This window comes from Teleopsis dalmanni, chromosome 2, assembly GCF_002237135.1.
Source record: "Teleopsis dalmanni isolate 2A chromosome 2, ASM223713v2, whole genome shotgun sequence".
NCBI lineage: Eukaryota > Metazoa > Arthropoda > Insecta > Diptera > Diopsidae > Teleopsis > Teleopsis dalmanni.
This window is the reverse complement of record NC_051847.1, coordinates 97,249,492-97,264,405: the sequence shown is the minus strand read 5'-3', so window position 1 is coordinate 97,264,405 and position 14,914 is coordinate 97,249,492. Positions and strand designations below refer to the sequence as shown.

Below are 14,914 nucleotides of genomic sequence, written 5' to 3'. Positions count from 1 at the left end.
AAATGAAACTACCTCTAAATTTAATAAGAGTAATAATTGATTAAATATCGTTTCATATAAATTTGACATCAATTTAACATCGACAACGACATCAAATCGATTTGATATTGACTTGATAAAATATGGCGGGCTTGGCGCAATTGCATCAAGTTTAGAACAACTTTCTTATGTTTGAAATATCCACCCGATTCGAACATATTATCAGAAACATTTATGATCATTTGTGAAATCATAAAATATATTAAAACCAGATAAATTAATTCCATTTCAAAAATCTTTGACAAATTAAACTGAGCTTATTAGTTGTTGTTGTTGTAAAAATGAAACTATAATTGTTGTTGGATTAACACCGCTGTTGCTAATGACATTATTCAGAATTTTTTCACTTCGGCGAAAAATAAAGCTAATTAGCTTCGATATGATCAAAGACATGTCTAATGCCATGTAATCACAGTCGGTCTACACTCACTGTAAAATGCGCTACAATAGGTTATTCTTCTGTGTGCTTTTGCTTAGAATGGATGAGTGATCGTTCTTGAGTAATTCTGTTGGAACTACTCAACAACATTTATGTTGTAAGTTAATAAACAGAATATCAAAACAATTAAGAACTATTACTGATTCGGAAGGCTAAATTATGGTCATTAGAAAATTTTTTAAAAAGAACCAATGTTCATTAGTTACTACTTCTGTTGTTTGGAGAGAAGATCTTAAACCCAAACATAGATGTATGCATATACTAGACAAATACTATACTTAAACTAAAATTCATACAATGGTTGTTATATATATTTCAATCCGGCTATAGGTCACTTTTTGTTAATTAATTCAACGTTTAATATTTTTTATTATACTCTATATTTCGACTCTCCTTGAGAGTCATCATCAGTATCACGATCTAACATAAATTAATATTATTAAAACTATATCTATGCCATCCTCTTTATTTTATCGTCTATATTGCATACTACAATCAATCTGCGATTGGAACACATCACATATACTACATATATATTGTGTTCTTCATGACTTTCATACCTTGTTGAGTCCGTTTAGTTTCTTTGGAACCTATATAGATGTATTTTAGAAAAATTACGCCAAGGCGTACACATATAAAAGCTTTGTTAATCAGTAAAATTTTGACTCCAACCATATACTACATATATATTAATACAATACGACTATTAACGATTAATATGTTTCAGAAATAAATAGTTAAGATTTGCTCAAATCATGCCAGCTAAAAGTGTAGTATAGGTAGTGCTTGACTCATTTCGTCATTTGTGGAAATAGAGAAGCATTTTGAAAAGTTATTAAAAATAATTTGAAGGCATGCGCAACATCAACAGGTTGTCGACTACCTCTTCTGAAATGTATCTACACTATAAACAAACGGTCATTGTTCTATTGTCTGCAAACATATACGAGTACGTGATCATTATGAGAGATACAAAATTCATTATAAAGTTAACTTCTTATATTATATACTTATATACTCGTATTCGCGTTTGTATGTGTTAATATAATTATTAAAAAAATAGGAAATAGTTTAAAGTACTTAAACTTGTTTGGGTTGCCAAAAACTGGATGATGTATAGTTTTATGAGATTTGTTGTGTGCGATTTTATTATTGATTATCTAAATAATCCGTTAAAATTTTTTAACTAATTACGTTATTAACATTAATTATTATTTTTGCCTCTTTGTTTAGGTGATTGTACTATGGTTATTAAAAATTTTTCATCAAAGTCAACAAAAAAGTCACAACAATATATGATGAATGCGGTAAATTATTAATAAATTAAAATTAATATTTAAACAAAAATACCACTCAGCAATTTAACTAATCAATCGAATGATATAGAATAAGTTCTAGGATTATATTTTGCGGTAGAATATCTATAGTCCGTTTAAATTATCTCAATCAACGGATTATGCTCAGATATAACGTACACTAATTGCCAATATTATGCAATGTGGCCAAACGGAATTCAAAGAGAAATAAACAGTCCAAGATCTTTAAACTCCAATCTTGAAAATCTAGAAGATCTAGTCCATTTTAATCACTAAATACACATCCATCAATTCATAAAAAGCATGTCGCTATAGGCGACATATATTTTATATTTTAATCAAATACAAAAACTAACGAAGGAACGACAAAACGAGATCTAGAAGATTTAGTTTACTATTCTCACTTGGTTTACATCCATTTAATTTGAACTTACAAAAAATACGGTCCAATTTTATTGGCAGCTCAACAAATACATAAAGTAACGAAGCATGGATTAAATCTGATATGGAATAGGGCCTAAAAGCCTAAGTGGCCATATACAGCAAAATGTCACCCATTGTCTTGTTGGCTGCCCAAATGCTCGATCACCGACCTGCATGACATGTCTCCTAATGAGATATACTTAATGTAGTACATCTTAAATATAGTAAACCTGTGCTTATACAATAATTTTCAATTTTTTCAATATTTCCAAACTATAATTAAAATAAGTTAATTGCACCATTAAAATTAAGTGTTTAAAGTATGGTAACTCAATTAGCGAAAAAAACAAATATCATTAAAGTTGAAACGCTTTTTGAAGTTCAATAAAATTAAAAGAATATAAATTAAATAATATTTAATAATTTAATAATAAAACAGTTATAAAAATAATAACTGCTGTATTTATTTTCTCGACGTACTTGATATATACTCACCGTCCTATCTGAGCATCTATGTACCATTATGTTTATATTTTGAAATATTTTTTTTATCAAATTACTTTTTTAATGTGACAAAACTCCAAAAATATATCGTTACATGTATACATAATTTATTGCAAACCATCATGTTAAGTTTTTCACCTGGTACTCGTTTACAAATAATGGAACTTCACTTCCTGAATCAGCACTGCATGACGAGAGTAATCTATTCTATGAGTAACATAATCGACAACTTAGTCGACTATTTGAAAAACGACAGCGGAATTTGATAACACAATTACTAGCATCCTCAGTAAACGCTAGCGTCAAAAAAGGTCCTAGTTAATCGATTCTATGCTTATCGACGTTGTGATTTTACCTTACTAGATTTAATTGGTGCAAAATTAAAGCGGCAAAATTATAATTTTCCTCATGACTTTAGTCAATGGGCGTTTGAATGGTTGAAGTACCTCAATTGTTTCTACCACAAAAGTTAATAAAATATAATACTATAAAGCCATAGAAAAGTAGAGTTATTGTAGGCCTATTAATTTTTTTAGAGACCATGACCACAGTATTAATACCCAGCTTAAAGAATTTTAATTTAAATCTTTCTATAGACACGTTTTTTTTCTACTCTCTTTTATTCATCTCTATCTTGAAGAGACGATGGTTTACTTAATCCAACACTTTTTAATGCAACAATGTAATGTGATTATAATCTCGAAGTAGTTATATACCAGAAAAAACTGTGTGCAATCCTAAATGTTTTCGAAGATAAGCCTTATCATTTTGAATGATGCATTGTTAAATTTTTTGGATGAAAAGCACGTCAGTTAGATAAAGTGTAGTACAAACGGTAATTTCGCAGCTGATAATTTTATATTTTCTTTCAAATCTTAACGAAGACCCAAAAAGGCTGATGAAAGTAATTGGAGTCTCGTGAGTTAGAGCTTCTATATGAGATCTAGTTATAGAGGTAATGTTTCACGGCGCTATGCTACTATCATACTTGAATAATTTAAACTCGAACTGCATGTATTGATCTGTTGTTATATCCTTAGGCGAGCTTAACTGCATGTAATTTAGTTGTGACTATATTAGCAGTGCTGTCTTTCTATCCATAGAAATATAACGGTAAATCATTATTATAGCCGGTTTGCATGTTTTGGCCAAGTTTTTCGATGTCATTATGAACACAATCGAAACATTGGTCGAAACTTATGATGCTAGCTAATTGTACTTGACAGTTTGCTGATAGTTTACACAAGAACGTACTTAACTCACATGTGAGACTAAACAATATATAAAAAATGCTGACGGCTTATCGAGCATCTCTATATGCTAATATAGTGTGTTCACTACTTTAAATACTCTTTTTCTTCACGAATTAAAGAATATGTCAAAGTAAACTTGAACATTCAACTATAAAGATTATTTTTGTAGGTTAATTGTGGAACAATACTTGATACTTACTTATTAAGTTTTTGTAAATATAAAACATTGCCTGAGAATTGGAAGCCTATAAGTTTGCTGCCTACTATATGTAAATAGCAAAAAAAATGTAATGGCAAGGCTCAAAAATATAGTTACGCCTAAAAATATAATTTCCAAAGAACAGTTCGAAGAAAATCCCTCCATTGATTATCAGTCAGCAAGAGTTTCTCAAACTATAAAAAGCTCTCAATGAAGTGAAATCTACTGGAATAGTCTAGTTTAATAATGCTAAGGCGTTTGTTAAAGTACAGTAACGGGTTGATTGTCAAATTAAAAAAATATGATATTGCAGTTGAAATCATAAAACTTTGTAGCTAGTTTTTCATCAAATAGTGTGTTCTTGATAAACCCCTAAAACCTTTTGTCATCTATAAAGAAAATTAAGACGAGCGTCCCTCAAGGATCCCCATTGTCTCTGTTGTATAATTTATATATAACGGACTTTCCTTTGGAGTCCATGAACACAATTTCGCTCTTTGTTGACAACACTTAACATCTTTGCTATTTCTGTTATAAACAATTTACAACCTCAGATTGTTGAGATAATAAAGATATGCTGGACTTCAAACTATACTTCTGTCAAATCATATAGGTAACTTAATATCAGAATATCACGGTGCTCTTAATACAGTGGATCACCCAACTGTCCACAGACACTATTGAGTAAAGGTGCTTTAGACACTAACTCGCGAATGCAATTATAGTAGTAAAGATTGGCTTGCTTTCACTTTCACATTACTAAATTAAAGATGGCCTTACTGCTCTACAGATAGATAAAAAAACAGGAAAACAATTCTTTATTTTTGTGTTTCCGAACTAAACTAATTGTGGTTATCAAAAAATTTTGAATTTACTATTTTTAGTAGTTATTTTAGACATACGAGTTGTTCAGATAAATTTAATTATGGACAACAATCTGTACCTTCTAATCGTATACTCCATAGAAACATACCATATTATGTTAGTTTGATTACTCCGTTTGTATATACAAACGTCAGACGTACATGATTACGTCAATACAGTTCCTTCAATAGTTCGGTTTTATTTGGTTTCACATATTTAGAGATATATTTCCTAATTATTCATTGTGTCAAGATATGCTATAAATAGTAGCATTTATTTAACGAAACCTTTATCAAAGCCAAGAACTGAAATTAACATTATACTCGTAATATAAATAGAAACCAACTAGAGGTTGGAGAATGTATCTGATCGTTTCATTTTAAAAAGGCACTAAATCAATTAAAAAATTTTATAAAAATTAAAAACATATTTGATCTATTCTAGTTTTAACATAGAAACTCAATTTCAATTCAGCATTGAAAAACCGACATGTGTTCAATGGCAATACAAATTAAATTCATCAAAATAATATTTATTAAAATTTTATGATTTCCGATCGTTTGAACAACAAGTGATAGGTAAATTTTTATCTTGAGTAATTGTGTCTGAACCTGTAAATTGAAAAGTTCAATTTATTTAAATGACAGAGTATAAAAAACACATTTTTATTATATTTATAATCCGCGAAATCAGGAATCCGTGCTATAATTTTTTCAAGTAATTTTTATATGATTCACATTATTATATTCACATAAAAGATATATTAACTTTATCAAGATCTGATATCAAGATATCAAACCGCACTCCTAAAAAAACATTATTAATTTCTCAAAATGTAATTTAAGGATGATAACAGCTTTCATTGCAGGACAATGTGATCTAAAATATCACCTTCATAAGCTACGATTAGCTGCTAATTCGGAATGCAGATCATGCTTCGAAGATGAGGAAACTACTATGCGCATTCTTCGTGACTGTTCAGCTTTAACAACGCACAGAAGAAATATATTTCATATAGAAGTACTGTAACCAGAACAGATTAAGAACTCTTCTCTAGATCTGGTTCTGGGCCCTTTTGGTCGCAGTATCGGGTGTTGGACGATTTCACGTCGATAATTTGAATAATAATAATAATTATATTAATATGTATACAATAAAGAGAAAGATGTGATGAAGACTACATAAATTAATCAGTTCAACCAGACAGATAAAGCAAGCAGTGTTCATTTAACCATCTGTCTGTTTGTGATTGATAATCAGACAGTTCATGTTTAAAGAAAATGTAAAGCAAATTCTTGAGTTAAAAGATCTCCAAACATGATCATGAAATTGTCACTCAATCCAGTTTGTGATACGCTATGGACATATCAAAGTCTTTGTGCAAATTGATGTCACATACCATATCATATATCTAAATCTTTCACTCTCCGATTACTCAAAAGAAATCTCCGATATGCTATCAAATTGAACTTTGATTTATTTCATCGTCAAACGTCAGGCAACTTATACGAGTATGTAAATATCGAAAGCCAAGCACAAAATCGGCAATAATTTTGAAAGTTCAGGAAATAGTTTTTCAAATGTTTAATGTTAATGTATATTTTGTATATGTCTCTGGGCATCTATACATCTGTTGTCGGTCTAATACGCCACCTTTCTCAATGTGAAATACAACTTAGGACACACTCTGCCCATGTAAACCTTTTTTATTTTTCTACGAACCAAGTGAAAAATAATTTTAACCTATGTTTAACCTACTTAACCTAAGCTGTTAAAAACTACGCCTTCATTTTTTTAATTATTTATCGCACTCTATTTTATACGGGACCATTAAAAAAAATTATTTTAAATGTAGTACTAATTAATCTATGTAGACTCAAGAATCTACCGGAGTAGGAAGAGTTAACATAATGACTTTAAAATAACTTTAAAATAAGCCAATACTTTTCAGTAAATAAGAATAAAACTTTTATAGCAATATAGTTTTATATGTATTATATATATACTATTATTAATATAATAATATTAATAAGTAAATACTTGTACCCTAAGGAACAAGGAACAACTTAATTCTACGATTCGTTGAGACCACGGATAAACCGTCTGGTTTCTGTAACAAACCTTAAAAATTTGAATATTTCCTCAAGAAAGAAATATCCCTAGTAGTTAACTCTTTGTCTGAAGAAAATCGAGCAGTCACATAATATATATTCGATCGTTTTCTCAGTTAAAAAACATTAATCTTGACAAAGTCTTCTTGATAAAGGCTTCTAATCTAATAGCAAACCTATCAAACCTATCAAACAATGACCTGTAATACCTTTATAATCTCGGTATTTTATTTTTGTTGCATAAATAATCTTAATAAATATTAGAACAAAATTTATTCCTGGAGATTTGGGCATTATTGTTTCACAAAAGATCTAGCTGTTATTATTAGCTTTTAAAAATCTGCCAACAACAATCAAAGACTGTGTTCCGAAATTGCCTTAATAATTTAAGTCGTAAACAGTAATATTAGATATGGTCTACGTTCTCTAAATTCTTTATGTAGAATCTAGAGTAAAACCAAGAAAAAAATGGGGTGGTATTGTGTGACAAGGTCTCAAAAGTGACTTTCAATAACTGAATAGCAAAGCCAAAAAAGCTTAAGTTCTAAATAAGCTGTACTATAGCTATGCTAATGGTAATTTTGATATGTTTATGGAAGATTTCAGTTCGGATAATACTTTCATTTAACTATTTCTTTATTGTTATTATTCAGCTATCGTGACTTATTTTGCACTAGAACATATTCCCTGATTCTCTTATTCCCTTAGTCTTATTCACTAAGTTACTTGCTCGCAATTTAATACATAGGAACCTTCACATTCGATTATGTATTCTATCCATTGTACTTGTAGTATATATCTGAATATTAAAATTTGGACCGAAAGGTTTATATTTTTAGAAGCCGGTTATCGTAATATATTGTCATGATTTGATAAACTATTAAAAAAACAAAAACGGATCATTTTTTTTATTCTAATTTGCCTTACTATAAACTTAAGGCCCTTTGTTACTAATGCCGGTTGTGTTTTTTAAATCTTGCATTTCGTTTCACAGTAAGTCTTGCAATATACATACAGTGGCTCTCAGCTTATTTCATCCAACACCAATTTTAAAACTCTTTCCGCTATTACTGAAAAACTATGTCATCGATTGAAAATATTTAAATGCCATTTTTAAGGAAAAATATTTATTATTTAATTTCGAAACTTAAAAAATACCGAAAATATTGTTTTAATAAATATAATGAACATAAACTATGACTATAAACTATAACTATTTTAATGCCTCAGCTCATTTCATCCACAAAAAGAAATTTGATTTGGTCCCAAAGTTAATACTTCGTATATGATACCTTTTCGCTTTTATCACTTCGTCAAGCAATTTTCATCCACTCTTGTAAAATAGCCTCTTTTAAGTCTTCTTTGTTGGAAATAGTATATTACTGAATGTTTTGTTCCAATATTGGCCATAAATTGTCAATGACATTCATATCTGGACTCTGCGCCGACGGTGTTATCAGATATGGGCAGTTCCAAGATATGGGCAGTAGAAGCGAAATGTTTCAGAAATTCCAAGTTTCATGGCACTCTGAAATAAATTTTTTTTTAAACATTGAGGTACATTGTTTTGTCCATGTTACTATTAATAAACTCTAGATTCCAATGCCGGCGGCTGACATACAGGCCCAAACCATAAAACTTCCACCGCCATGCTTTACTGTAGCTTTTTAATTTTCTGTTCTGAGCTCAGTATTAAGTTTCTGCCACACATAAGTCATGTCATCTGAGCTAGAAAATTTGAATTTAGACTCGTCTGAGATTATGATGTTGTTCCAGAAGTTTAATTTTTTGTGGGCGTGCTCCTTAGCATAAGCAAAGCCGATTGCTCTGATTTTTTTTGCTTATGAAAGGTTTTTTTAAGCTACTCTACCATTAAAGTGGGAGTGTCAAAGCACTTGGCGGACAGTTTCCGCAATGTACGTCTTGTCTAGTTCTATCCGTACCTTCCTGACTATACCAAGAGCATTTAATTTTGGAGTTTACTTGATTTTTCTAACGATATAACATATCTCTCGTCAGATGAGTTGAAGACTGTATTTGCTGCAATTCTTCCATTATTTTGAGCCCTATTCTCAAGAACAAAGCGGTTAAAGATGCACTGCACAGTGGAGCGACTCAAAATGCAAAAGATAATTTGGATGAAATAAGCTGTGAACTATTATTCTGTTAAGAGATCGGGTTTTTCCCCTGTGAGTGAAAGAAAAACATGTACTTTATGTACTTTATTTCGTTTCATTTTTAAGATACAGTGTTTTAAAAATCTAAAACATTGTTTGATGAAATAAGCTGAGAGCCACTGTACCTATATGACTAAATAAAGTTATTAATTCACCAATTTGTGATTTCAATGCTTATATACTTTTTTGAAGGTTGTTTACTCTACGTATTTAAAGAAAAAAAATTAAACCAATCCTTTTAATTATGCACTTAAAAAGTGTGTAATAATTTACGTTAGCAATTATATATCAGCAGTTATTAAATAAAATGATTTATTTTATTATTTTGACTTTTATGATCGTCTCATCGGCGAAAAACCTTTTTATGAAGACGTTGGTACTGAGGTCACAGATTTTAACTAATAGTTCGAAAATAAAAACCCAAAAAGAAAGAGATTTTGGATTTTTTGTATAATGTGTCTATTTTAACTGGCAAAAAAATATTAAAAATACTTGAACAAGATCAAACATTACTGAAATACATTTCTCAGAAAATTATTGAGACTCCATTAAAAGGAGGTTTTTATAAAAGACCATTTTGGTTTCATTTAAATATTGCCTATCAAGCAATATGGTATTTTATTATTATTATTAATAATAGGGGATGTGGCACTGCGACCATCGGGTCTATTGTGCCCCTTCTGGGGTTAGAGTAAGTCTTTAAGGCCTGTTGCGTTAGTAAAAAGTAGTATAGAACCTACTTTTCAAAGTTTTAATGTCTCTTCTGTAAGGAATGAATATTCCCAAGAATCTATTTCGTGTGTGCATTAGCGCAGTCCGTATATATCCCCAGTCTACGATATTTAGGTATGGTATTATAAATCGAAAAAAACTTTCTTTTAATCATTAGCTTACATGCCTATCAATTTGAAATCTGCAACGATCAGTTTTAAAATTTCAACTAAATCGTTTTAGAGTTAATGAAAAAAATTGATTTACGGTTGTTTAGTTTATATGCCTATATATGCTCTATCGTATGTATAACTTGTAGTTAACGGGTGGTTAGACACATACCTATTTTAAAAACATTCACAAGATCTTAACAAGCGGACAAATAGCTACATAGAGCTACATCTTGCCAAGTTGTTGGAGATGAAGACTATATATACAAGTACTGCAAATGGTTTATAAAGATATTGGAAAATGTAATGTACTGAAAAGGGCATATGTGAGAATTATATAATAATAATAGTAATACTCAATATTCAATAGAACGTACTCAATATTTAATAGAACTATGTATGTTCTACACGTTATGACGCAAGTTTGCCACAGATAGCGGTAGTAGATTTATCAAAAATGCTACTGTCATACATATATCGGTCATTACTTCCGTAAAGAAAAAATACCTCTGAAAAGTTTGGAAAAATTTGCGGTGGTAATACACAACAATGTATTGTCACTAAAAGATTCAACCATGATTTAAAAATTATAAATCCCAATAACACACTTCGCTCAAAGAACCTTATCAACGTCGATATCAACAAAATAAAGGATTTATTGGATGCAAACCCATGTTACTTGATACGAGATATTGCAAAAACATTTAACATCCGTCATTCAAGCATTCACAACCATCTGAAAAAACTAGGATATGTAAGCAATCTCGGTATTTAATTTCCTAATAAACTCTAAGATCAGTGGTAAAACATGTGCAACATGCTCATTACGCCTAAAGAAAAGAATCCTTTTCAAAAGAAACTGATATACGGTGATGAATAATGTTTTGTTTGAAATTGTGTGGTTCGCAAATGAGTTTAGTTGAGACATAATGTTTAATCTTGGACGATATCGAAAACGAACTTTCATCAAATCAAAATTTTGCTCTCACGGTGGTGAATTTTTTAAGGTGTCCTGTTTTCGAACTCCTACCAGCAAACTGAACAATCAATTCGGATGTGCGCTGTCGAGAATTGATTAGTTCAAAAGAATCCATTATTCATAATTTATATTGATCTGACACCGAACTTGGTCCATTAGACTTTTAGTCTCTTGCTTGATAAAACATTCAATTCAGATGAGACTTTTTCTTATTGCCTAATTCTCTTTTTTAGCAATAAAAAGAGATTCTTCTAAAGGAATCATTGACTTAGATTTACATTCTCTTTACATATAACGAAAAATAATTGTATTTCATTATATATAGAATTTTTTATTGGAAGTAATTAAATTAGTTATTTTACTATACTAAAAAACCATTTAACAACTTGAATTATACAAATTTTCATTTAAGTTTCATTTGTAAATTGACATGATACATAAAGACATTAACTTCTTTTAACTTTTTATATAAATTTAAATTTTAATAACTATTCGAATAAGAAGTGATGCATTTACAAAATTTGGCTATAATTTTTATCCACAAATGCAAACAAATTTTTTGACATATGGAACAATAAATATATTTTTAATACCTTAATGTTACTAATATGCACCATCGTCTGGACATAAATACAATATGGAATTTATTTACATTGCACTCTGCATTAAGCTGCTCAGGAATTAGTCTTAACAATTTTTTAACAATTTCATTTTAACTTTATATATAGAAACATTAAAACTATTGAATTTAAAATTATTGTATTCGTAAACTTATTTTTTTGTAATGTTTTCTAATTTTCTGGCACTCTGGATTTGTGTTGCTCATCTTAAAACACGAGATTCTTAATTTATTTGATAATGGAAAACAGTAATTATCTGTCAGGAAATAGTTCGTCGTAACTTGGAGGTAAGTCTTTTGGTGGTTGCTCATATCGCGGATTTTGTTGCTGATCATAAGCATTTTGTGATATGGGTTCTTCAAGATTTACCACGTTTGGCGAATTATTTGTAGGTATATCCTGTAAAATTTTTATTAAATATTAAAATTTTCTTAAATTTATTTTAAACAAAAACTATGAGTATAATGTCTATGCGTAAACATTTCATATACAAACTATTATCTATGATAGCGATGGTAATATTGTAGAATCGCTTAATCTCAAGCGGTACATCCAAACTATACTCATTAGTACAGCAATGGCATGAATCATATGGAAGGTCAGAAATGTAATTTTTTTTATTTTTATCGTTTTTTAAAAGAAGCTTTATTGATACCAAGATCTAGATACGCCAAAAACTCAACAGCAAAATAAAAAATCCGCCACCTATTCGCCTGGTCTATGATGCAATCTTATGTGACAATGCTTTATTTAGGTATAATACTATACAATGGTTTTATTTTAAAAGGCATTAACGTTCGGAGTTAGAATGTATTGCTAATAGACATTCTAAAGACACGAAAAAACCTCCATTAAGAATAACAATTTTGACTTAAAGATTTATCGGGGTTCATTTTTTTTGTTTTTTGTAGTGTATTTTTTTTCGTTTCTGAAAGTAAGAAATCACCTCCTTCAGTTTTTTTCCAACTTATCTCTCAGAGGTAACCACGGGTCAACTGGCATATTGTTCTTACTCGATTGATTTATTTATCAATATAGAGGTAGTGTTAAGATAGATAATATAGATAGAGTTAAGATAGATAATACATTTTAAAGTTTAAAGATATTTAAATTAGAATATAACAAAGTCTCTAAATTGAAATTAATCAGAACAAGTTAATTTAATAAAATTTTAAAAGTATTTGATTTAAAATATGAAATATTTCTGTTGGTAATTCAGGTAAGCGCTTTCAAATAAATGAAAAATCATCAAAAGATGTGATTCATATTGAATACACACTAGTTCCATATTGTGTTCCGACGCAATAAAACCAGGAATAGTCATACAGCAGTTGATATATGGTCTACATTCATCTCAATTTATTATTGTGAAGCATTGTAAATACCGGTTAAAATGCACTTACTGACTATGATTAAAATGTTTATAATTTGAAATGAATTTCAATGAAATTTTAAAATCTTCTTAATAAAGTTTGATTCTTCAGATGTTTTGTTTTTTTGCCACACTACAAGCGTCTCAAAAGATATTTGACCCTTGACATAACTTATTGGAATCTCAGAATATACCAACTCAGCCTTTTTATTTGCCGCACTTTTTGTATATTAATGTTAGCACTCATTGTCCTTAACACCGACGTGAAATTTAGACCGAAAGAACTCGTCAAAGATTATGCAAACGTCGATAAATGGATTCATAGTAATGATTGAAATTCCTACGATCCTATATAGATTCGAAACAAAATCCCGCGGTTAACATTTTTAGAAATCACAAATCTTATATATAGTAAAACTTATTACGCATAAGTATAATATTTCGGTCTCTACTTTTGATATTTAATAGTTTTACCGAAAAATATAGTAAATATTGCTAAACGCTTATAACTTTAAAGGGTAGTTTAGCATTTTTATCCATTGATTTTTTATCAATTGAGCTGAGAACATGAATATATATATATGAAATGTTTTTATGCATTCTAAAATTCGTACATTAAACTCAATAAGTTGCAAAAAGTAAAAATAAATAAAAAGTATTTACCATTCGACGCCGCTGTGCTGCTGTTTCCCGAGCTTGTTGTTGGACTGTAATACAATTCCAATATTTCCAACAAACCCACACAAAAAAGACAACACCCAACATAGTAAATATCAGAGCTGTTAAAGCTGTGAATGCCACAGTTATTATGTCTGTTTCCTTAACAGCGACAGGTTCAATGAAACATGATACCTCATCTCGGCAGGGATACATGCAGTTAACTACATCGTCACGTTCGAAATAACGCCAAATACATGAGTCCGTTTGATTAGGGTTGCATTTGAAATCGCTCGGATGTAAACACTCTGAATGTGCTGTTAAGACCATTTGCAGTTCCAAAGGCTCAGATATCATACGATGATTATCAATGTGAATATGCACATTAACCTCACGGCTACGTTGATCCCAAAAATAACGACTACTAGATCCTTTTGGTGATATGTCGCTACATATTTTTTTACTAGGTGAGCGATTACCACCCGAAAATTGTATGTAATCTAAACAGGAGTTGTTTTTTTCTGGATCTGTACGAAATTTCAGACGTGTTATGATTGTGTAAATTCCTCTTAATGGCTTTTCATTTGTTTGTACACTAAATGTGCAGTCATATTTTAATTTGTTAGAGGTGTAAAAACCTGGTAAGGTGGTGTTCCACGTCTGTGTTATAATTGCGGCCGAGTGTCTTTCATCTGTAAGAGTTACTTTTGGATTTCCCCGAAACGGTTTTTGTAATGTAATAAAAAACTTATCCGCACAAAGATAATCCTGTAAACGAACTAAACATGAAAAAGTATTAATGAGGAAAGTGCATTGTAAATTTTAGTCATGTATTACCATATTTGTAGCCCTGACTGGTGTTCACATTACCTATAATAAATAAGCAAACACACATACAAAATCCGGAATTAAACATTTAAGGCTTTGGCAACATAAAGAAAAACTAAAAAGTACAAATAATACAAGACTTTTAATCACACTCAAATTAATAGTTTTGAATTCATAGAAATCTCTACTATTTAATATTTATGTTTTGTTTGCACAGCACTTAATCATCAGACTCTGCTGTCAATCTACGAC

General features: G+C 30.0%; 1 protein-coding gene across 1 annotated transcript; it reads right to left on the bottom strand.

Moving 5' to 3' along the window:
• Positions 1-11,706: 11,706 nt before the first annotated feature.
• Positions 11,707-14,914, bottom strand: LOC119684342. Its single transcript, XM_038098369.1, has 3 exons — positions 14,672-14,914; positions 13,841-14,613; positions 11,707-12,204 (listed from the first exon to the last, which is right to left on the bottom strand). The coding sequence occupies exons 1-3, from the start codon at positions 14,748-14,750 to the stop codon at positions 12,058-12,060; spliced, it is 999 nt and encodes a 332-aa protein (XP_037954297.1). The 5' UTR covers positions 14,751-14,914; the 3' UTR covers positions 11,707-12,057.